We start from the raw sequence: 23583 nt of genomic DNA, 5'->3' as shown, positions 1-23583 counted from the left end.
GTGGGATGTCAGGTTTTTAGGGTTGGGGATTAGGGGTGAGTGGAATTCAGGGGGCTGTGTGGTTTATAGGAATGTTATGGGTTTAAGAGAAGAACAGGGTATGGGGGCCGCAGGGCAGGTTTCCAGCCATGGGAGAGGTGGAGTGGCTGAGGCAGCTGTGACATTAGAGGGTTTAAGCGACTTGGGGGGAATGTGGTGTTCAGGGTTATTGGGGCCTGGGGGGAGATTATGTGGTGTCACTGATTGGGGGAGTGGGATTTGGGGGGCTGTAGCATTCAGGGTGGGGGGCTGTGATGGCTTTAGAGAGCGGGAGTCGGGTCTGGGATCTGGGGGGCTGTGGTGGTGTTGGGCTCAGGAGTGAGGGAGATGGGGGGCTGTGGGGGCACTACGGGTAAGGGGCAGTTTGAGTGTGGCAGAGGCTGAAAGGATGGAGGTGTTACGGCTGAGGGGATGGGGGAGCAGTGATGGTTCAGCTGAGAGGGTTTGAGGGCGGGGTGCGGGGCGATGGTTCAGGGGGTGAGGGGTTTCGGGAGGTACTTTTGGGATGGGGCTGGAGGGCGGGGGCAGAGGAGGTCTGGGGGCTAGGGAGGGTGAGGGATTGGGGGGTGTGAGGGAGGGGACAGAGGAGGGCGGGGGTTGTGGGGGGGCGATGGTTTAGGGTGTGAGGGGGCGTTACGGCGGGAGGCGGTGGCAGGGCGCGCGCCCGGCCGGCTGGGGGCGCTGCGGCGGGAGGCCGCCCGGCTGGCGCCCGCTCCCTCGCCGGCGGGGCCGGGGCACGGGGGGGCGGAGCGGGAGCGGACACGTCCCCGTAGCGAGCGGGCGGGTGCCGGGCGGCCGCGGCTCGGCGGGGCCTGGCGGCGCCATGAAGGAATGCGAGTACCGGCAGATCCCCCCCGGCGCCCCCGCCGCGCCCCCGGGCCTGCCGCCGCCGCCGCCCGCCCCGGAGCCGCCCGCCCCGACCCGCGCCCCGCGCCGCAAGTGGGAGGTGTTCCCGGGCCGCAACCGCTTCTACTGCGGGGGGCGCCTCATGCTGGCGCGGCACAGCGGGGTCTTCGCCCTCACCCTGGGCCTCATCCTGGCCACCAGCGGCCTCTTCTTCGCCTTCGAGTGAGTCCGGGGCCCCCAGCCCGCCCTCGGCCCGGGGACACGCGCCAGCCCGGCACCACAACCCCCCTGTTAGCGCCTGGGCCGGAAACCCCCCGCCTGCCCCCCATCACCCCCTGCCCAGGGACCCTGGCCCCCGCCTGCCCCCCATCACCCCCTGCCCGGGGGACCCTGGCCCCCGCCTGCCCCCCATCACCCGCCGCACAGGGGTCCCTGGCCCCCCAACACACCCTTCCTGAAGAGGGGAAGCTCTGCGTCACCAGTCCCCTCACCCCCAAATAACACTCTGCCTGGGGGTGGGGAGCTCTGGGGTCCCCAACCCCCCTCCCCACGACCCTCCCAGCCCCCCTTATCTAGGGAGGGGGATCTGTGGGTCACTAACCCTCTCATTGTCTGCAGATCACTTCATTTTCCGGTGAGGGGGAGCTCTAGGACCCCCTCACCCCACTTACCCCCTTTGTTTGAGGAGGGGGGGGCTCTGGTGTCCTCAGCCCCCTTCCCATTGTCCCCAAGTCACATCCCGTTGGGGGTGGGAGGGCTTTATTTCAGTTAGCATTTTGATTTACATTCAGTAGCGGTTTATTTTTAAATAATACACCTCTTTAAAATTAAATTACAAATGGCCAGTCTATGTTAAGGCCTACATTTATCATAGCCTATTAAAATCATTTACAGATTTAAAAAACAGTACGTCTCCTGCCAACTTTTAAGGAGTTCCCCCAGTTCAGTGGTGTAAGTTGCTGTCTGCACCTGGAATCAGGGTTTGTTGAAGTGCTAAGATAGCAGTAGCTTCTTCTGCAGGTGCAGAGAGAATGTTGTTTGTTTCATTTTGGTTTATTTATCTAGTTGAGTTCAATGATTAGTTCATTCACAGTTGCAAAATCAGCCGAGAGTTGAAAAAGCGGAAAAGCTTGTTTTCCTCTTCCGATCTAGTTATGAGAGGATGAGAGTTCTATCATCTTGAAGGACAAGATGACTAGAAACAATCAATTCAATTCACTGACTACAGATACTTCCTATATTTAATAAATGAGTTTTAAATGAAAAGTGTGTTTTGATCAACTTTTTTTCTTATGTTTCGCACACAGTTAAGGTAGTTTTTTAATTTTTGTATTAAATAACGCTGGTTTTGTGCATTTGAATTGGAATTTCCATCCAAACAAAGCTTGACACAAATCGCAAGTAAAAAAATTGACCATCATTTGATAGATAATAAATGCATCCTTCATCATTTTCTAACATAATAAAAATGTAAAAATTAAGAATCTGAATAAATGTAAGTTAAATCATAATTGCATAGATAGATGTGTATAGCTATAATGAATGTATTCTGGTGGTTAGTAAAAAGAAGCACCAAATTTAGCGTAAAGATTATGTTTAGTTGTAAATCAGCATGTTTTAAAGGTTACCCATCCATGAGACTCAACTTCCTTTAAGAAAGCATCTAAGAAGTATAAATGCAAAAATGATTAAAATCGATGATTAAAATCAAGGTTTTCTGCTTGCTGGTTTAAATCATGATTAAAATTGGGGACTTAAATCAATCCGATTTAAGTCAAAACACCCTGCTTCAGAAGCTACGATGTCCCTCTGTAAAGGAGAAAGCACAGGGCTGGGCTGGGTGGCAGAATTGGTTAGACTCCAGTGGGGTTTTGTTGTTTGGTGGCTGTCTTGTCCTGGACAGCTGAGCTTGGGAGTTGAAACAAAAGTTCTCTTAATCACTTTGAACTGCCTCCTGTAGCGAGGCTGAGCCTTGCCCATGGACACCAGAACTCGGACAGCTTGCATGTCTGTGTAGAAATCTGGTTAATTATCAGTGCTTATAATAGTAAAAGCAGAGTGGGGGGTGGGACTCCAGCACTGCATTATGTGAACAGCTGCATAAACTGTTTTGCTGTGAGTGACTGAGCCTGCCCTCCCATTGTCCTTATATGAGGGCAAGCTTGGGCCCTTGGTCTCCAGGATGTGCAGTCGCTAATGATGGCTCCCTGTACCTGATCAGCAGCAGCAGCAAGCCAACTGCATGCCTGGAAATGAGCCATCCACTTAGATGTGCATTGGCTCCTGTTACAGCAACGTCTGGTACAGAAATATGCACCTGGTGCAGCCTGAAGGACACAAATGTCATCTATAGATGGCAAATCTGAATGAACCAGGGCCGGTTTCCCATTCAGCTTCACATACTGGGACCAATAGTGCTGAGTGTGACCCATTATCTGTACCAAAAAAAGGTTCCCACACTAACTCATTCAGCCTTGATGCCTGATTGATGTCATTTTCTCAGAAGGTGACTTGACTTCCCAACATCTCTCTGATTTTTGAGGCACGATTCTGTATCTCCAAAGTAGTATAATGGGGAAACTTAACAGCTGCGTTTTACCCTCTTGTCTTTGCCCCACACTCCATTCGCAATTGTGCTGTGTGCTGACTGGCTGTTACCTGCCACTCCAGAGATGGCTGCATGTCAGTAGGAGTATATAGTTTGTAAAGTGTTTGGGGCACCTTTCATTGAAACGCATGCTAGAACTGTTCCACCCCTGAATCTGGACACGTCATTAGCATACGAACAGGTGTCAGGCAGTACACAGAGCAGGAAGTGTGGTGGTTATCTGGAGGCTGTTACGTTCCAACCAGCCATTCACTTCAGTGTTGAGAAACAAAGTCTGATTTGTTCCTCACATGGGCTCCCTAGCTCAGGAACTTAAGTCCTGTCTTCATTACAAAATCAGTTGTGTTAGTGGGGGCTCCTAAGTGCTATTCCCATTCTAATAATAAACGAGGCGTAAGAGTAGCTGATCAAGGAGCTTGTGGGTCAATGCAGGAACATAAAAAGCTTGTTTGTCTAATTATTTACAGCTGCCCCTTCCTTGCCAGTCACCTGACCTTGGCCATTCCCATCATCGGGGGTGTCCTGTTCTTCTTTGTCATCAGCTGTCTTCTGCAGACCAGCTTCAGAGACCCGGGTATCCTGCCCAGAGCCACCCCCAGTGAGGCTGCGGACTTGGAGAAACGGATTGGTGAGCCTTTCTCTTGTGCATTTTCTGTGGACTGTGTGTGTGTTAGAGAAAGCTATTTCTTTAAAGGCACATGGGGGTCCCTCTCTTGGGTCTTGCCCGCCCATCAATAGAGGGGGAATGTTTTGATGGGAGATGAGGTGGTGGCATTTGGAGTAGAGTCTGGAGAGAGAGGCTTGTGTCCAATTGATAGTGTCTCAGAGGGCCAAAAATTTTAAGATCTGACCTGTCTAGGGCTAGCAATCTGAGACTCAAGATTGGGTATCTTCAGAGACGTAGCATTAGAAGTAATTTATCCTTCTGTTTAAAACTGTGATTCTCAACCTCTTTTGGTCAACTGTACCAAACACTGTAGTCAACTCTACATCCTCTTCCTGCCATGGAGCTCAGCTTGCTTCTTGCTTCCCACAAATGGAATATATAGCAGACTACACTGTGCACAGCTACTAGGCTGTGGCCCAGCACAGTGGTTAACTGACGGAGAGCTTGGAGTACCAGTTACCTCAGCCTGAAATACCATTATGGAAAACCCTCAGTTCAGAGTGACTGCATATCATGCTCTTAAATACCATGCTATTACTCTTGTCCTAGAGTGTGGAGTAGAGAGAGGTGTGCTGGTCCAGACAGCAGCTGAAGCATGGGGCTGGGATTTGGAAAGCCCTGAGTTCTAGTCCTGGTTATGAAACTTAGGGTATCTACATTGACGGCGGCAAAGTCGCCGCCGTCAGATCGACTTACCTGGATTGATTGAGCGTTTAGTGCAGACCCGCTCAATCGATCAGGAAGCCAACGTACTAAAACCACCTCCTCAAGTGGCATAGCACTGCGTCGACGGGAACTGTGTAGTGCAGTGAAAACTGCGTGCAGAAGAGAACCACAGCAGTCGACAGGAGTTACGTAGCTTGTGTAGCTTGCGTAACTCCCATTGACTGCCGCTGAATCGCCGGGTAAGTGTAGACCAAGCCTTACTCTCTGTGCCTTTGGGGAAGTCAGTTCCCCCATCTTACAGATGGGTATAATACCAGCCTCCCTTCTCAGGGCTTCTGTGAGGATCAATTAGATAATGCTTGTGAAGCTGTTTGAACACAAAGCATGCTATGTAAGTACTAAGAATTTATGCTTATTCCTTTTAATTGGCAGGAGATGTGGTAACACAGCTGCTTTTTCACCTTGGCTGGTAGGCCTAATCGTAGTAGGTGTTGGGTAAGCTCTTCAAGACCTGTTTATGTTCTGGTAAATCAGATAAAAAGTCTTGATAGGAGCAAAGAGAAACAAAGCCCTTGTTTTGTTTTTTATTGTGATTGTTGCAGTTGGTTTCAGTGACTAGACTTGGCACTGGGAAAGAGTTCTGGGTAACACTGCTAATTGCAGGCCACATTCAAAACATCCAAGACCAGTTCCCTTGGCTGATGCGACTGTGAAGCTTTGACATCTTTGGGGGGAAATTCTCATGTGGGATTGTCAGAAAGCCTGTCTTGTGAAGAAAATGTGTAGGTGTGTGAGACACCGCTGAGAACATACCCATGTGTTACCCAAGTGCAAAGTGTCTTGCTGCCCTGCTAGAGATTTCTGACAGCTTTTATGGATTTCACAGCAGCTTCTGATAAACCACAACAAATTTCCACTCATGTAAGATGCAGACAATGGGGACTGATCCCATGTTATTTTGCCTAAAAAGGCATTTAAACCTCTCTTCCCTGCTAGTTCTCGAGGGCTGGGTGTCTTTCAGTTAGTTTGAATGCAGTTGTAATAATGCTAGGCAGGCCCAGATGTAATTATGTAAGGCTTGGGCAGAGGGGAGTAGGTGTGCTGTTCCATACAGACTGGGCTGTCTTTTCATTTATCCATATGTTTTACATTGTGCTGATAAATATCAATGCACCTTACATAAAACTATAGGATCAGTTTTCAAAGCAACCTAAGAGAGTTAGGTGTCCAGTTCCTATTGAAATTCAGTGGGAATTGGGTGCTTAACTCCCTTAGGAGCCTTTGAAAATCCCAGCCTTAATATAAATGAAGCAAATCATACAACCAAGTCCAGTGCCAACAGAAGACTGTACTCAGCACGCCACTCATTCCTTCTCTTATGTGCTCAGGAATACGTAGCTGATCCCAGTAACTGAGTTGTACACTTGATACTGAGCCCCCTGGCCATGTATCATGTGGTCTGTGTGTTGCCAAATGAAGAGTTAGAATTAGTTGAGTCAGGGTGCCCAGCATGAAGTCCTGTTACATTTTATTAATTCATTTGAAACAGTTGTCATATCTGCATCCAGCAGAACCTTCCTCTTGATTGAAACTGACTTAAAATTTGTCTTTAGAGCTTGTATTTACATTGGGCATTTATTCTGCAGATTGTCAATTTGGGGTAATGAATTTTGGAATGAATGCTTTTGGGAGCTAGGATTTGCCACTAGCTAGGTGTACTTACAGGTCTCCTCTGTTCATAGCTCATCACAGCTCTTATAAGAGGACAAGGGTTGATGTAATGTGATGTATGTTTGTGTTTTTATGCTGGCTATATGACAGTGAGTGTGCGTGTTCAGAATAGATGGCCTGCTTTCTGTGTGTTACCCATAGTAACAAATACTCTAGCAAAGCCATTGTGAGAATCATGAAGTCTGTCACCACTGAAAAATGGTCATAGAAAAATAATTTCTGTGTTTACCCACATAACCATTTTCTGGGTGGATTTTACACATAACTAGCTGTCTGTTCAACTTCGTTTCAAAATCCCTGAAGCAGTTAGTCCATTAGCCCACTGCAGGGGCTACCTATTGTGTCAGTTGCTCTTAATATAATCTGTTCATTTTCTTCTTAACATGCTTGACTGTGTCAAATCTGGTTTTGAAGCCCTAGTAAAAGCAGGTGTGGTGCCCTCCCTGTTGTGATATCAAGTGCTTTTTTTTTTTCCCCTAAAGTGACCCGCATGAATGTCCAAAATTGCCCTTCCCATCACTTCACCCACCTAGCTCAGCACCCTCTGGATATATGCACAAACATATCTTGCAATGTCCTTAAAAATCTCCAAACATGGCCTTAGAGGGAATAAATTAAACTTGTGCTACTATTATGCATCAAACTTCAATGGAATCTGTCTGCAACAGTCAAGAGATCACCCTCCTCCTTGCCCCCAATCCTACTGCTAATTCTACTGTGCCTCCTAAGCCATCTTACCCCCAAAGGCTCCTGCTCCTTAACCGTAGCTGTGCTGCTGGGTCCCAGAACGGTTGTAGAAGAATCACATGTGTGTTAACAGTTTGTCACTTCCTTTGGTCGAGAACTGTTAGACAGGAGCTTTGCTTCCTGCTCTCTGTTCTAGAGATAAGTTTGTGTTAGTGGGTGTGTGAGAGTGCTGCTTTAATGCTTCCTATGTATGGAGTGCTCTCGATTTTCAAAGCCTAGACGGACATTTACTAATTCCTCTCAGCAGCCCTGCAAGGCATATCAGCATCATCCCTGTTGTACAGAAGGAGAAATTGTGTCACAAAGATTAAATAATACTCTGAGTAATGGACAGAGCCTGGCTCCCCATCTTGAACTCAGTCCCGTAGATCACACTACCTCTCCAGCTTTCAGATTAGATGTGAACAAGCACAGCACAGTGCATGACAACCTGAATGATGCCATGCAAGAGAGGAGCGCGGCTGGGACGCCACGTGGAATGGGTTTTCACTGTGGGAGCCTGATTCTCACCAGTTCACTTTCACTCCACAGATAGCATGGGCACCTCCACCTACCGCCCGCCTGCCCGGACAATGGAAGTGGTTATAAACAAATATGTGGTGAAATTAAAGTACTGCTATACCTGCAAAATGTTCCGGCCCCCCAGGACCTCTCACTGCAGCGTCTGTGATAACTGTGTGGGTAAGTCCAAGGGGATCAGGAGCAGGTGAAATCTCCAGAGATAAATGGAGTTGTAGTTTAAGCTTTTGAGCAAAAAATCTTTCTGCTTCACATAAAGGGCTTGAAAACTAACTATCAAACTTGTGATAAAATAATCTCTCTCCCTTCTCCCCACTTCAAACTAACAGCAAGTATGTACAGTGCCAACCATGGCCTGTGGGCCAGGGTACAGCATCTAACGCCCTCTCTCCAACATTGCCAGGTAGGACTGTACTGGTGAAATGCAGCATATCTCCTGTTTAAACCCCCCTCCAAGCATCTGGGCATGAAGTATCTGAATACAACCTTCTGGTCCAGTCAGCATGTTGCACTAACACTTGTGGATGCAGGGGCAGCTTGCGGACAGATGAAAGTACTGACCTGAGAACTACCACAAAATCTCAAGGTCACCTGTCTAATAACGATTGCTCAAAGACAGGGTGTTTGAGGAGCTACTGAATGGCTTTCAAGAATGAGGCATGACATCAGCGAGGGTCACTTGGTGGCACCCAGTGCCCAGCTTTGTCAGGCCTGAGCAGTGCTGGGATGGGAGACCTCCAAGGAAAACCAGGATGCTTCAGGTTTTAGTAGCTGGCATTCTTCCTTCTGAACCAAAGCCTCAGCATAATATTAAACAGTGCTGTGCTGCTAGAGAGCAGTTTAGTGCATGAGACCTAAGTTGGAGTTCCTGACCACTTGTGGTTATAAAAGACGGCTTGGTGCTTTTTTACTAGAGTAGGAATGTTAACCCATGTGTCTTGGCAAAATTCCTCTTTGGGTCATTTCATTGTGCCATCCTAAATTCCCCCTGCAGTTTCAACTGGAAAGGGTATTCTTCGCATCCTGTATTAAACTCATAGGTAGTTACCATGAGCTGTGAAAGAGTTGGTATGTGTCACCTCAGAGGTGGCTGCATTTCAGTGGTGGGTAAAGTGGTATGTGTGTGTTACCAACAGTGCTACCACTGTAAAAGGACCCTCCAACTTGAAATCCAGTCCATTCTTTTAAGAGTCAGAAGTTTTTTCAGGTATATTGCATCTACCCTGGGTTCCCTTGCCAATCTTTGTGGCTTTACAATCAAATTTCCTAACTTTTTTTTTTTCCACATGAACAGGGGAAACTGACTAGTGCAAGGGAACCGTGAAACTTAGTCTTCACAGTTCTGTCAAATGCACAAAGTATACAGACTGAAGAAACAGAAATGCATTTTCTCTAATGTTTTTTTCAGGTTTAGTAATTGTAGATGTTACAGGCAACCACAGTTAGTTAGAACAATATTCAGGCAAGAGTGATTTTAAAGTTGTCCCGTTAAAGTTAAAGAAGGGCATGCATACAGACTGCAAAGTCCTATATGCTGTAAATATAGTGATGGTGTCCCATTGGTCAGAGGCTCTGGGCTAACACCTTAGCTTGGGAGGACAGGGCAAAGGGCTGGCTTGTAGCCCTGAGGTTCCCAGAGGCTCTGCAGTGTTCACCCCATTTGCAGGGTGTAGGAGTAAGATGTCCTAATGTCCTTCCCTTGTTGCCTGGTTTCAGAGCGGTTTGATCACCACTGCCCCTGGGTAGGCAACTGTGTGGGGAAGCGCAACTATCGCTACTTCTACGCCTTCATTCTCTCCCTCTCCTTCCTGACAGCCTTCATCTTCGCTTGTGTCGTCACCCACCTCACTCTGCGTAAGTACTGCAGCCGCTGTGCGTAACACATGCATCACCTTCCTGGCCAAGGTGATCTCAGGCCAGCATCAGAGGCCCTGGCTTAGCACATACTGGGAAGCAGCCACTAAGTTTATATCAGACTAGGTGATGGATGGCTCAGGTGACAGATGGCGAGATTCAGGGCCTTTCACTGCGAGGTCATCTGAATGAACTGGGTCGAGGGCCACAGTAGTGAACTGTAAACCTTAGTTTAGAAACTACTTTGACAGGTTGGTGAGTGGGTTATTGCCCTCCATAGCGAGTAGGTTACAGGCTGTGACAGGGCTGCAGGGGTTGGAGGTGTGCGTATACACTGCATCTACATCTCGTCATAGCTGATAGAAAGCAGCTTGCCTTTCAGCCCTGGCCCTTCTAGAGCACATGCTGCACACCAGCATTTTTTAAATGACTGCAGGGGTTTCTCAGCCAGTTGGGCAGATCTATATAGCCTGGTGGGATGGGTGCGTACTTTGAAGCAGGGCAGATTGGTTGGAGATGTAAACGTGCCTTCTTGATTTCAGTGTCTTGTCCTGTTTGCTTTGTAGGCTCTCAGGGAAATGGATTCCTCACCACCCTGAAGGCAACACCGGCGAGATATCCTTTTAGAGCCTGCACCTTCCCATCTGTTCCCCTTTTTTGCACCCTGACACAGCCAGAGCCCTGCAGGGCACTGGAGCAGAGACACTAAAGCTTAGCTCTCTGGAAAATGTTCTCTAATTTACAGCATATAATCAGCCCCTTCTATCAGGACGTCTCACCCTAATGAGTGGAGCCTCCTTACACCCCAGTGGGGGAGGGCAGACTTCTCTCCATTCACAGGAGGAGGTGGTGGTCGTGTAGCCAAGCTGCTGAGATCCTTTGTTCAAGACATAGTCTCTTTCACCGTTGACAGACTAGTACCTTGTGCTCAGTGATGCACAGAGCGGGGTTGGAAGCAAGCTTGCTTTCTGACACATGGGAGGCCACTGAGGAAAGGGGGGATGTCCCTGAATTGGCCGTAGTGAGTTTTCCCTTGATGGGCACTCACAGAATAGCACAGACAGTGGGAAGGAAGCTGCCTGCCTGTCGTCTTGGCTGGAATGTACTCTCCTTGCTAGGGATGGGGGGGGGACGGCTCTTTTCCCTAATGGAAGGGAGGATGAGAGTCCATTTCCTTGCTAGGGGGCTCAGCCACCCACTCAAAAGCAAGGGCGCCTTGCTGAGCCCTTCATGGTCCTTCCTAGGTCCCTGTGTTTGTGCCCCTCACGGTGGCTGAGAGCACTCCAGCGACTGACTCATCCATTTCTTGGGCCCAAGGCCTCTCCTTGCTTTGTGCGCACAGTCCCGGAGGCTTCCTTGACTCTCTTTCCACCGTGCTGGAGCTGGTGATATGTTTTTTCTCAGTCTGGTCTATTTTGGGCCTCTCAGGTTTTCACACTTACCTAGTCGCCTCCAACCTGACAACGAATGAAGACGTAAGTATTTTGTGTGTGTGTATATCCTTCCATAGAACAGGACCACAAAGGTGTAAACGCCACCTCTGGGCATGAAGCCCATTCTTTTCTAAGCAATGAAGAGATCAGCAAAAATCTTGTGCTGTCTCTGCAACAGTGTGTCTGAGGACGGTATCTCTGCAGCCCTAGGTGCTTGTGGCATTTTATTACAGAGCAGATAAAGATAGCACCATGCCTCAAGAGTTTACACTCTGATTTGGGTAGCCAGCAGAGCATGACAGCGCCCGCACACAGGCAGAGTGTCTGGGTTGCAAAAGTGAGAGCAGTGTCTGTTGCTTGACTGTGTGGAGACTAGGAAAATAGGCCATGTTTTCAAATGCCAGCTAATACACTTTAACCTTTGGGCTGCCCCTAGGGTGAACCATGACCAGCTAACGTGTTTGTAAAGAGGACTTCTCTTGTGTACAGTAGATGCAAAGTCATGTTTAAAATCATGTTAATTAAAACGTGAGCTTAACACATTTTGAAGCAGGACCTCGACATGGCCGTTGTTAAAATCTGGACCATGGAGAGAACGATAGAGAGGAAGGAGGCTCAGTGGGTGGGCGTTACTTGGTTCAGTTCCTTGCCTTCCACAGACTTCCTGTCTCACTTTGGGCAAGTCCCGTAGTCTCTCTCTTTGCCTTGATTCCTTCTGTGAGAAAGGGAGTTGGTACATAGGGGTGTCATGAAGATAAATGCATTAAAGATTGTGATGTGCTCAGATACTACTGTAATGGGGGGGGGTCTGATAAGTTTGTCTCTTGTTGCTTAAAAGGACTTGAAAATCTCACTTTCTGTCTGAAATATTTGTACCGCCTTGTTACAAGTGACACAATTGCTGTCTCGGAGAGAATGGTTCCTCTCCTCTTGTACATAGTGCATTTACCAGTAGTTTGGAGCAATCTCTGCTCTCAGTTATACAGCTGAGATTCCACATGACTGAGTCCAGAGCGCATAGTCTGTCAGTTCCCCTGTTGCTTGAGTGGCCTGTTTGTCACAGCAGCAGAGGAGAGGAAGTAAAAGGGAGAAGTGTGTTTGTAAATCCACACAAACTGGCCAAGGCTCGGGGGCAGGGGTAGGATCTAGAACGCCTTCTGACTCCTACAGCTCACATGATTAAAATTTCAGGGTGACAGTGTTTCCTTAAAGAGACTCCTGTGCTGCTCAGCATGGAGAAATGTTACAGTAACAGAACTACCTGCGAAGCCTCTTGCTTTTAGCTTAGCCCTGTAAGTGCTTTACAGAAATAAGCCCCTGCCCTGAAGAGCTTTCAATCTAAGTTTGGCAAACAAGAAATGACTAAAGTGAAACAATTGGATGGGGCAGGGGGTTACAACCACTAGACAAAGTGTGATGCCTAGTACACAGGGTGGGGAATGTGTAAGTAGTGGGCATTGTGACGGAGACAGCTTGGGCAAAGTGCTCTAGAGAGGACGCGAGCTGCAGAAAGCCAGCTAGAGGTTGCTTGGTGCCATGGGAGGCGGAAGCTTTCTCTCACACAGTGACATTCCCCAGCTTGCCCCACTGCTGTGGAGAGGATTAGAGGTCAGGGAAATGAGAGCCCTGCTGTGGGGCACAGTGCAGAGCTCCACAACCCTCTGCCCTGACACGTCTTCACTTCAGCCCTGGGCTTTTCAAGCAGAGTGTGGATGGTGCCATCCAAGACGCCCTCCCGTGTGACCTGGGCAGCGTGCTGACCAGCTCCAGCCCCTCTCGCCTGGCTGTCGCTTTCTAATCCGCCTCTGTCCTTTCAATTGCAGATCAAAGGGTCGTGGTCAAATAAGAGAGGCTCAGAGTTTGCCAATCCCTACAGCCATAAGAGTATCCTCACCAACTGCTGTGCAGTATTGTGTGGGCCATTCCATCCCAGGTAAGAGCCTCCGATCCTCCCTGGACTCAGGACTTGCACCCTGCCCAGATGTTGCAGCCACATGTGGAGATGGAGGCAGGAGAGGTTAATACTGGCGCCCAGGAGCCAGGCCATAGGGATGGCACAGGGCTCTCGTAAAGGGTGTGCTGGCTAATTCTGAGGCTTAGGCTGAGAGGGATCGGTAAATGTACAGACGGATGTTGACAGTGTTACTTTTCATCCATTGAAATCTGCTTAATTCAGGACACTCCAGACTTCATTTTAGGGTGTAAATTGAGTGCAACTGGAATTTCCCCCTGCAGTGTAGTAAGAGTGGGATGTACCCACTCTGCAGGAGGGCCCCATAGCTAATGGTCATTGCTTGCTATGGAAATATTTACTAGATGAGTGTGATTCCTCTTTACACATTTAAAAACCCAGCATCCTAAGGACCTCAGGAAGGCTAGAGGATGTATCCTGTGAGCGTTAGCACTATGTATGGAATAACCCTGGGCTTAAAGGTGCCTTGCAAAGGACTTCTCAGTACATCTGGCTTCTGGATGATGGAGAAAGACAGGCTGAGAGGTGTTTTCAGAAGTTCTTCACTGCTTGTTTTTTACACTAAAAATTCAGCTCTTGTTTGTCCCGCCAGAGTCTCTGGTGACTGGAGAAGTAGTGGAATGGCACTTTCACCAGACTCAGTGGTGCAAGCTGAGTGGTTGGGAGGGGACAGATTTTAGATTGGTTCAATAAAGTGCTTTTTTTGTGTGTGGGGGAGGGGGACGGGGGGACAGGACAAATCTTTGATTTCTGTGACTGACAGACCACTTTGGGGAGACAGCTTTGTCTCACATCTCACTTGTCAAAGAAGTTAGGAGGGCTCTTGCTAAATGTGCTCTTGATAAAGCCCCAGGGTCTCTAGGTGAGAGCAGACTTGACATTGCTAAGGTGCTAAGGTGAAAAACAAGCAGTAAAGAAGGAAAGTCAAGGGGCACCAGCCCAGTTTTTTCCTTTGCCGGTCACCTCTAAGTGCCTGGAATGCTACGTGCATCTTGCAGCCACTTCTCAGATCAAGATGGAGCATTATATGCTGGGATCTGTGCTCTCTGGAGATCCTCACTTCTATCAAAGATGGAGTTGGCTGCAATTCTCTCCATTTTATGCAGTGGGCTGGAAACCTTAGACTTTTGACCAGTAGCCAGTGTTGTCCTGAGTCATAAAATGTGGAGACCCTTGCCTTAAAAGGACACTGTGATTTCCTATTTAATTTGGTCCTGACAAATTCCCTTACCTGTGAATTGTCTGCAACAGTCGTTAAAGCAGGAAAAATGCCAAACCTCTCCCTATGCTGGTTTGCTTCTTGTCTTTCACTGGGCTTGGACAATCAAACTAGACCAGTGAGTTCTACCCACTGCTCTTCCCTGCATAAGGTCCCTGGGTTGCAGAGTTCATGGGGCAATGCTGTATTGTCATTTTAAAAAACCATTGAACGAAACCTGGTTTGTAATTTGTGGTTTGTAACAAAAACCTGGGTCTGTCCTACCTGAGGAGCTCAGACTAGATGACCAGACTGGTCCTTTCTGGCCTTACCAGCTATGAATATAATCCCATCAAAAATAAAACTACCATGGCTTAGTCACATGAGGGCGCCGTCAGGCAAAGTTAAGATAACGTCCTCTTGTGTTGGGCTATTGGGAGTTTGATCTCAACCCACGTTTTGTAGCTCTCAGCCTGTTGAATGCTTTGGGGGCCTGCAAGACAAAGTTTCTTTTGCTGGGTGAAATCCATTTGAATTTAGTTGGTGCATTCCAGAAATACTAACCCAGTGTAAGTGTAATGAAATAAGGCAGGGAAGGTCAGCTGTTGCTTAATCTCTGCTCAGCAGGCCTGTTACACTGTGAATTAGAGGGTCTTGCTTTGCTCTTCTAAAATACTCCCCAAGGTCCTTGTCATTTTCAGTGCCACTGTGACTATGGATTCCATGATGGTAAATGGGCTAATCTGTTTAAATCTGTTGGGAGCACTGGGAGGCAGATGATTCTAATGGGATAAAAGTATTTCACTCCCGCGTTAGGGGCCTTCTCCAACTCCAGCCTAGGACAGTATAACACGATGTTGGCTCTAGTTCTGAGTGGTCTGGAACCCATGTCATCCATCCCCCTGCTGACACTTTGACTGGCGATCCCCACGAAGAGACAAGCGGTGGAGGGTGAATCTCCCCCCCACCACAGAGAGAGCCCTCTATCCCCAGAGAATTTGGGTTTGGGGAAGCTTACCCTGTTGCTGCCACTGTGGTACTGGTTCTGTGGCTGCAATGGGGACTTGACAAGCCAGCAGCTTCCAGATGCTTTCAGCTCACACCAAGAGATTTGAAGAAAAGCCTTCCTGCCCAAAGTGCCAAGTGCTGTAGGCTTGCCGGTCACTTTGGGGTTTAAGCATTTAAAAACATGCACAAGAAAAGTCTGAGCCATAGTGAAGTGCTGTCCTGCGTATAGAGTCTGTTCCCTTTCTCAGTCATCCTCATGAGACTTGGCTGGGGGGATTTTCCTGACTGGATTCAAAATCCTGAAACCCTGGACAGCGCTGGCGGGCACAGCCGTCCTGTGCTGGTGATCAAACACTTCCAAGGTTTGCTTCCTGCCTTTGAAATCCCTTGGAATCATGGAAATGTAGGCCTGGAAGGGACCTCAGTAGGTCATCTAGTCCTGTCCCTGCACTGAGGCAGGGCTAGGTATTATCTAGACCATCCCTGACAGGTGCCTGTCTAACCTGTTCTTAAAAACCTCCCCAGGTCATTTGTTCCAGTGCTTAACTACACTTAGCGTTAGGAAGATTTTCCTAATGTCTAACTTAAATCTCTCTTGCTGCAACTTAAGCCCATTACTTCTTGTCTTGTCATCAGTGGATAAGGAGAACAATTTATCACCCTCTTCTTTATAACAGTCTTGAAGACTGTTACCGCGTTCTTCCCTTCTACAGACTAAACAAACTTCATTTTTTCAAACTTTCCTCGTAGGCTAGTGTTTCTAGGTCTTTAACCATTTTTATTGCTCTCCTCTCAACTTTCTCCAAGTTGTCCACATCTTTCCCAAAGTGTGGTGCCTAGAACTGGACACACTACTCCAGTGAAGGCCTTATCCATGCGGAGCGGGGTGGAAGAACTACTTCTCATGTCTTGCTTACGACACTCCTGCTAATGCAGCCCAGAATCATGTTCGCCTTTTTTGCAACACTATTATATCGTTGACTCGATAGGTGCTAGCAGCTCATTTCCGTAGCATCACTGGTCAGCTTAACACACAGCTTCGGGGTTTGTTTCTTGATCAACGTTGGTGTTTTAACCCTTCTCATCTCCCCCTCTCCCCCCATCTTGTTTTCTAGTTTATTAGACAGAAGAGGATTTATCCAGCCAGATGCCGGGACCCCATCCAGTCCCAAGAGCGAAATCCCCTCCTTTGGAACCAAGACTGACACCAGCATGGTAGGAAGCATTCCCTAGTGGTGCTGTGATGGTGTCCAGTGCCAGTCGTGCCTGTGCCTAGCTCCAGCCAGTACCTTTCCCGTGTTGTCATCTCCCTGGCCACAGGCAAGACCTGCCCTGTGGTGCGGAGCTGCCAAAGACTCAGTCAAGCCATGCATCGCCGTTTTATTTATTTATTTTTTGTTTCACTGTGATCTGGCTTACCTGGACTTTCAACTGCGACAGCCTGATGCCGAGCAAGACCTTGGCCTCACCCAGGGAGAGGGGTTGCAACCACAGCCAGGAAGCAAGAAGGGCAGGTTGGGAAACCTTAAGCCTCTAATAACCATCTAAGCTTGGAGTCTCTGCTCCAGAGAGCTGCCATCTTTCCTGGAGGGATTAACCGAGTGGACTGCGGTGCCTCATATGGGCGGAGGGTGGGGAGGTGGACACAGCCCATGTCTCATCTCCTGTGCTGCGTTCTAGTTTGGGGGTTGGGTTTTTGGGGAGGATGAAGGCTGAAAGCTAGGTCCCCCTGCTGTGTCTCCGCAAATACCTCCTGCGTCTCTGCCCCAGCAGTGGGTGGGGCAGCTTCGTGTGTGAGTATAAAATACGTTCCCCGCTGGGCCTGTGGAAGATGTAGCATCCCTTTCCCAGCACACCAGTGCTTTGCAGAGTTGAGGCAGGCTGGTTGGGATGACAGTCTCATTCCTAGGTAGTGATGGGGCAATGAGCATAGGTGGGGAAATAGATGTGCCGTCCCAGTTGCTGTTCAGTGCTGGCTCTCACTTGGTCACAGAGAAGGCGCTGACCAACTCTTCCTAGTGTGGTAGCTATTTCAGCCAGTAAGAAGCCACACAGGGACAAGGAGACAGCCCAGGGGAGCGCCTAGTTTTAATCGTTAGAAAACAAAACAAGCCAAGCGTTTTGTGGGTTTAGCAGCCAGATGTTGCCATTAGATGGTCACCTGTTAGACATCTGCCCAACACGAGGGATTCTGCGTGTCGGAGCTTTCATGGCAACGTCAGGGCTGCCCGAATCGGGTTACCCTGGGCACTGGTGTCTCTTCGCCGGCTCTTGGGTTGGATTCCTGGCCAGGAGAATAAAGAGTGAGGTCACCTGCTGGCCCTCTGGGAATGATTCCTCTGAGCTTGTCTGCCCCAGGGTGGCTATTCTACATCATGTGCCATCCCCGTTGGTGCTCTTTCCCAGGTGTTCACCGTTCTGCCTTGTGGGTTACTAACGCTGCGAGTGTGTACAGGAGAGGTACAGACACGTTAGCAATACTTGAAATGTGTTTGTTAAAAGCTGCTGGGGATTTTTGCACAATTTTGTAGATATTTTTCTAAGTAGTATTTTTTTATGTTTTGATGTAAATAGCGCTGTACATATTCCTGGCACCCGCGTGGCGATCTGCGATGTTTGTTCTGCGTTAAGCCTCTTGGCTCGACGCCCCTGGGGGTTGCAGTATATATCGGACTCCAAGCCCTTTCATCTTTCTCACCTGTGCTTTTATCACTAACTAGTCAGTGCATTTGGGAGGCAGCTTGTCACAAAGATATTCACCTTTGTTCTTCCTTGCACATCATGCACGACAGCAAGCTAGCAGAGAACTGCCGCTGCAAACATAAGGAGAACATAAGGTGTGTGGAGGGTGCTGGTTTTGCTTAATGCACAACCCCCCCATTGCCCCACCCTGTGACTCAGTCTGCTGAGAAGTAGTGAACTTCAATGGGACAGTGTTTAAATGCCCTCCCTTCCCCCAGCATGGTATTCTCACATTCCATGCATTCCCTTCCACTCTGTTTTCTGGCACTCTTTTGTAGCCCAGTTTTGGTGTTGACCACAAAATGTCACAAATCCCGACTGTTCAAAGAGGAGTGCATGAGATGCAACCTGCCCCTCCACCACCCACGTCCTGGGTTGGGATCTGCATTTACACGCTGCAGGCTTCTTACAGAAGGCAGTGGTTTTAGGTGGGGCTTTAAGGGAAGCTTTAGCTGAGAAGAATATTGGAAGATTTCAGACCATTCCTTTTCGGAGATTTGATTAAAAATCTGCCCCTTCCACCCTGTAAATGTTCCTCTTGCTTCATAGCCATATCTGTGTTTAAGTAAGATGGGGCATGGCGTGGCAGGGGAGCTGTTGTCCATGGACTGACCCTATGGTATAGCCACGTGGTGGTGCTGCTTTGTTAAATTCTGTGTGTGGCTGGGGACTGGATGACTCTGGCTTCATAATGCTGTTCTCAGTCAGTCCCTTTCCTGCAGGGAGACTAGTCCAAAGCCAGCCCCAGGTGTTAGTGACTAGAAGCATTTGCCAGCTGCTCTTAGGAGAAGTATCCTCCCTCCCCCCGATGGTAATGTTGCCCCCAGCTGGCAGCTGAGGCGAAGAAAGGTTGGCACCAGCATGCAGAGTGAACTGCAACCTGAGCCCTGGGGGCAGCTCTGCAGCTCAGGGGTGAGGCAGGGCAGCTCACACTGCTCTCTCTGACGGAGTGACACGCCAGGCTACATGCAGCACCTGTGAATTGTCACCACTACACTGATCTCAGCCTCAAACCGCTCAGTGGAACAGCACAAAGGCTGATGCCGTGTCTGGAAAATAGCACTCCAAAAATCCTTCCCAGAAAGTATGCCGCATGGCAGTTCCCATCTGCCTTCCCCGTAGCCACAATCAGCCGGTGTCCTTAATACAACCGCACTAATTCTCCTATGGCCTTGACGCAGGGTTTCGGAGGGGCTCTCACCCTTGCTGATGTAATGAGAGGACTGGCAGATAGTGTAGAAGGGTCAGTAAAGGGGAAGGGATAAGAAAACTGCCTGACAGGAGTTCGGAAGGGAGGAGTGGGAGGCAAACGCTCTCACATCTGTTGGATCCCTTGTTACTTGCTGTAATAAAGTTATATTTTTAAAGAGTTCACTGTTTGGGGGTTTGTTTGTTTCCTTTTACGGGATCGGAGGATGTTCCTCAGCTTTTGCAGTGGGGTGAGTAACGTCTGTCTGTCCGTCCGCTGGCGGTTAGATGGCTGCTTCCAGCTGTGACTCTTGCCTGGCCCCTCTAATCACTTCCCGCAGGATGAGGCTGGAAGGTGCGTAGCTGCAAACCCAGCAACTGGGCCTGGCCCTCTGGTTTCTCTGGATTGCTGAAGGTGTTCTGTAGTCTAGAAGGCTCCGGGTTTCTCGGGGTTTCATCATTCAGTTGCTGAAACTTGACACAACTCACACTGCATCTTCCTTTGGAGGCCTTAACTTAAGCACCTTTCTCCCATCCAGCTCTCCCTCTAACCCAGGCCAGTGCTGTCCCAGGATCTGAGAGGGGCCCAAGGCAGCGCCCCCTCTCTAATAGTCTGTTGTGTCCGGACCAGTGGATGCTAAAGTGCATAATCTCTGGTGTCTTCCCCAGGAGGATGCCTGCCAGGACTTTGCCATTTCCTGCACAGCCTGATGGGATTTCACACACCCCTTTCTGGATGTTAGCCCTGCTTTCTGAGGGTTAGTTGGTAAGAGAGCACTTTCTTCTTCTCTCCCCAGTCCAGTGACTCATCTTGTCCTCACTGCATGATTTGCTCTGCACATGGAGCCCCATCTACTCTCTGGTTTGTGTAGACATTGGTGTGAAGTGTGTGCCAAGAGCCCTGCTGGCGTTCCAACGTGCTAGGCTGAGTGGTAGATTACCCCCCGCCTTGGAGAGGATATGGGTAAACTGTTGTTGCACTGCATTGCAGACCGAGTGGAGACAGAGCGGATGTGCTTGGCTGAGAGTTGCCGTGCATTGCTTTGGGTTTAGGCCAGTTGTTACCAGAGCATGCAGGGTTTAGAGAGTAGTGTGGACTGGATTTAGTTTGGAGGGCAATGGGCTGCACAGACAGAAGGGTTAGGGCTTTAAACTCTGAATGGTGGCTGTGAAGAGGATGGATTGCAGTGGTGGCTTTTAACTATGGAAAACCAGCTGCTGCTGTGGGTGGAAGACAAGCCCTGCAGATGCAGGGGTGTGACACTTACTGCAAGGTGTGGCATGACCGCAGATCTGGGAACCAGGAACAAATTTGTAATCCTGGCTCTGCCACTGATGCACTTTGTGACTGTCACTTCCCCTTTCTGTGCCTCAGTTTTCCTCTCTAACGTGAAACATCCTTCAACATGCCTGTGACAGAGGTGAGTAATTTGCAGAGTGCTTTGAAGAGAACGTAGTGTTACAGCAGTGCTAATTACGTAGTGACTCGGGCGAGTGATTCTGCCAGGACAGCCCTGCTAACACTTGCCTAACTGCCCATCTTGTTCCTTCCATGCACCACTTACTGAGAGAGTGTCTGCCAGAAAGGGAGCACTGATAACGCCCGGCTGCCAGGAAGCGTGATGGACCCTGCCAGTGTCTATTCCCTGTCTTCCCTGCACAGTCCATAGAACAGTTTGTATTTATGACTTTGGAAGTCAGCTACTCCTGGAGCCTGTTTCATGGCTGCTGCTGCTGTTTTCCCCCAGGTGCTACCCACAACTGGTGTGGATGCCAAGGAAGATATGAACTAGCAGCTGTGGAGTAAATAGAGCGTTACACACTTGCAGAGTGTTTAATGGTGGCTACACGTTGCTCCATTATTGTAGGAAGCTATACCCCTCCTTCCTCTCCCTGCTGTGTACTGTCTTGCTCCTGTGGTGGTCTCCTAACCACCTCCTCGCCAACTGCATGATGCTTGGGAGCGTTGGACAGGAATTACTCACTTACCTGTCTTGTTTTCAGGGGTCTCAACAGCTGACACTTGCCTGGCATGGGTTTTACCAGAGGTCAGCTCTTGAGGAGGGTGCTGCTTGTGCTGCTAACATGGGACTAGCACTGATCTGTTCTGTCATTTCCTGTAGCTGGCCTGGAGGATCCACTCCTGCTCTGGCTCCTGTTACCTCCCAGGTCTCACTCTGGTCCTGCTTGTACTAATCCTCTCTTTTTCTCCTCCACTTTGCTTTCCCTGCACTGGCTGGGGGAAATCCAGTATGTTCAGGGGACTAAAGGGCTCTTGAGGACTGCTGCCCTCTGCCTCTCTTGGAGCATCCCAAGAAGCACCAAGAGAACACGGTCAGTACCTGAAACAACAGCCATGACCACCACCTGTGCCTCCAAGCTCCAGGGCTAGGCTACTGCACCGTGGCCCCTCCCATTGCAAGAGAGGTGGGACAGCTGCTGTGCATGTGGAAAAGCCTTTCCAAACCCAGGTGTGGCGCTGACGCACTCTGCTGTCCCATGGGTTTGAAGCATAAAGCCATAAATGCATCTGTTCCGAGTGCAATAACGAGCTTCTACATCTCCTGCAACGGGAAAGAGAATCCTGCAAGGCCATAGTTGGCTCCTTGGAACTAGCCGTACTCTGCAGTGAACGTGTCTCCCCCTCAGAAGACTGAAGATGTCATTATAGTTACTTAGATGAGCAAGTAGGTGAGTCTTTACCAGGTTCAGTGCCGTGTGTTCACAGCTGAGACTGGCTTGTGAAGTACTTTCTGCCAGAGCTGGCCAGCAGGCCGCCCCCACCCACCACGAGCTGCTTTCACCATATGTGTGCAGGCAAAGGACTCTCCTGTCTCCGAGGTAGTTAGTGTGTTAAGAGTTCACCTTTCAAACACTTACTAATAACTTCTGTGTTTCCTGTTGTCGTAGGATGTACTAGTTTAGGGGAAGGGGTTAAGTGCAGCAGCAGTTCAAATAGTGACTTCTGCAGTCCCTGTATAGATTCCTCTGCTACTGCATTAAAGGACAGAGCAGAAAAGAGGCGGCGGCAGCTGGATTCTAGCAGAGCAGATGCTCTAACACTGGCAGCCCCTAGCAAACAAAGTAGGAGGGCTTTTAAAAGTGAGTTAGTGTAGCACTGTAAAACCCCACTCCTCGTCGGCTAGGCTGAGTCTGGTAGGGTTTGAAATCCATTTATGCCTTTTACTTTTGTAACAAAATAAAGTTTCTCCTATTTACTGTACGTTGGCATCTGGCTCTTGTTTCCCCAGCCCGCAAGGGGTAGCGCCTCCAGGCTTCTATCTGTGCGTGCGTTTCCTTTAGAGGGTGGAGTGAATGAAGATGAAGCATCAAAGGGTTTGCGTGTGTCTGTATCACCTCCTGTGTTAGCCACGGAGCTGGAAGCCAGGCACTCTCTCCTAAAGTTAGCTGTGGCATTGACTGTGGCCTTAGGGCATGTGTGAGCCACCCTTCCTCCCCCTCCCCCCCATAAAGTGGGAATGAAACATGGCTCGTGCCCAGTAATGGGAGGTAATCAAAGGTCTGGTGCTGAGTTGTTGCCATAGTTCCGGATCAGTGCTAACCAAAATTCAAGTCCTGTCAATGCTGAAATAACAGCCAGAGATCTAAGCCAAGCCAGGGCCCTGCTGACCCTCTCTGCAAACCTGAGACACGGTGGGCTATGGCTCTTGAGGGGCAGGAAGGGTTGCTTCAGACAAGCTTTGTGTGTGGCTGACTGTCCTGCATACACTAACAGCAAGTGTCTGACTGCTGCAGGGGGATCTGTTAGGTGGCTTTCTAGCACGGAGCTTGCAGAACTCCATCTCAAGCCTCCCATGTGAGAGCTGCTGAAGTGCGTGCACGAGAGGGGAGAAGAGGAAGGTGGTGATCTACAACGAGACATGGAGACTGGCTAAACTATCTCGCCTCTACTGACGCCATGTAATGGGCCTCCCTGGTTAAGAGCTAGCTTTATAGGATATTACTTCAGATGCATGTGCATTTAAATCAAACTGAGTACCGGCGCCAGGGGCCGCATTTCTCTCAGCTGCCCCAGTGGCAGGGCAGAGTCAGCAATAGCAGCATGAGGATGCAATGAGCTGGCATTTCACACACAGCTGCCTTCAGTTAAGGTGCGTGTAGCGCTGTCCTCACCAAGGGCATTCTGCCAGTCTGGTCTGGGCACTTCACTGCAGACAGTTTAAAACAGAAGCAGCCCTGCCCATCTTGGCACACCAAGCGCTGGTGTGCCTACACACAGCTGTTCATTGCACACACCAGGCAGACCAGGTAAGAGAGTTTGGTGATGGTTTTTTAATACTGGTCACCCAAAGGAAGCAAGCAAAAATTCAGCCTGTACCTAGGCTGTATCTTCCCCAAAGGGCA

At 49.2% G+C, this 23583-nt stretch overlaps 1 protein-coding gene across 5 annotated transcripts; it reads left to right on the top strand.

Moving 5' to 3' along the window:
• Positions 1-824: 824 nt before the first annotated feature.
• Positions 825-21750, top strand: ZDHHC18 (zinc finger DHHC-type palmitoyltransferase 18). Of its 5 annotated transcripts, none has more exons than XR_010918831.1 (10): positions 825-1107; positions 3961-4121; positions 7836-7985; positions 9540-9677; positions 10244-10292; positions 11050-11152; positions 12934-13043; positions 16404-16503; positions 19888-19984; positions 21470-21750. XR_010918831.1 is itself a non-coding variant. In XM_067543319.1 (9 exons), exons 1-9 carry the CDS (start codon positions 863-865, stop codon positions 20088-20090), a joined length of 1056 nt encoding a protein of 351 aa, XP_067399420.1. In that variant the 5' UTR covers positions 825-862; the 3' UTR covers positions 20091-21462. The 5 variants fall into 5 exon arrangements, 3 of the variants coding, with proteins under 3 accessions (XP_067399420.1, XP_067399418.1, XP_067399419.1); XR_010918832.1 differs by lacking the exon at positions 21470-21750 and adding an exon at positions 20594-21462; XM_067543319.1 differs by lacking the exons at positions 19888-19984; positions 21470-21750 and adding an exon at positions 20016-21462 and having other exon boundaries at positions 4036-4121.
• The last annotated feature ends 1833 nt before the right edge of the window (positions 21751-23583 follow it).

The sequence above is a fragment of the Emydura macquarii genome, unplaced genomic scaffold (assembly GCF_026122565.2).
Source record: "Emydura macquarii macquarii isolate MOO-44397 ecotype Brisbane River unplaced genomic scaffold, CSIRO-AGI_Emac_v2 contig_820, whole genome shotgun sequence".
In the NCBI taxonomy this organism is placed as follows: Eukaryota; Metazoa; Chordata; order Testudines; family Chelidae; genus Emydura; species Emydura macquarii.
The sequence above is the reverse complement of the archived record's forward strand: the minus strand, read 5'-3'. Positions and strand labels throughout refer to the sequence as shown.

Bases quoted from the DNA above. Each gene is read 5' to 3' on its own strand.
- ZDHHC18 (XM_067543317.1), top strand. From the start codon at position 863: ATGAAGGAATGCGAGTACCGGCAGATCCCCCCCGGCGCCCCCGCCGCG. The intron at 7,986-9,539 runs GTAAGTCCAAGG...GCCTGGTTTCAG, and splicing joins CGTCTGTGATAACTGTGTGG to AGCGGTTTGATCACCACTGC. The intron at 10,293-11,049 runs ATATCCTTTTAG...CTCTCTTTCCAC, and splicing joins CTGAAGGCAACACCGGCGAG to CGTGCTGGAGCTGGTGATAT.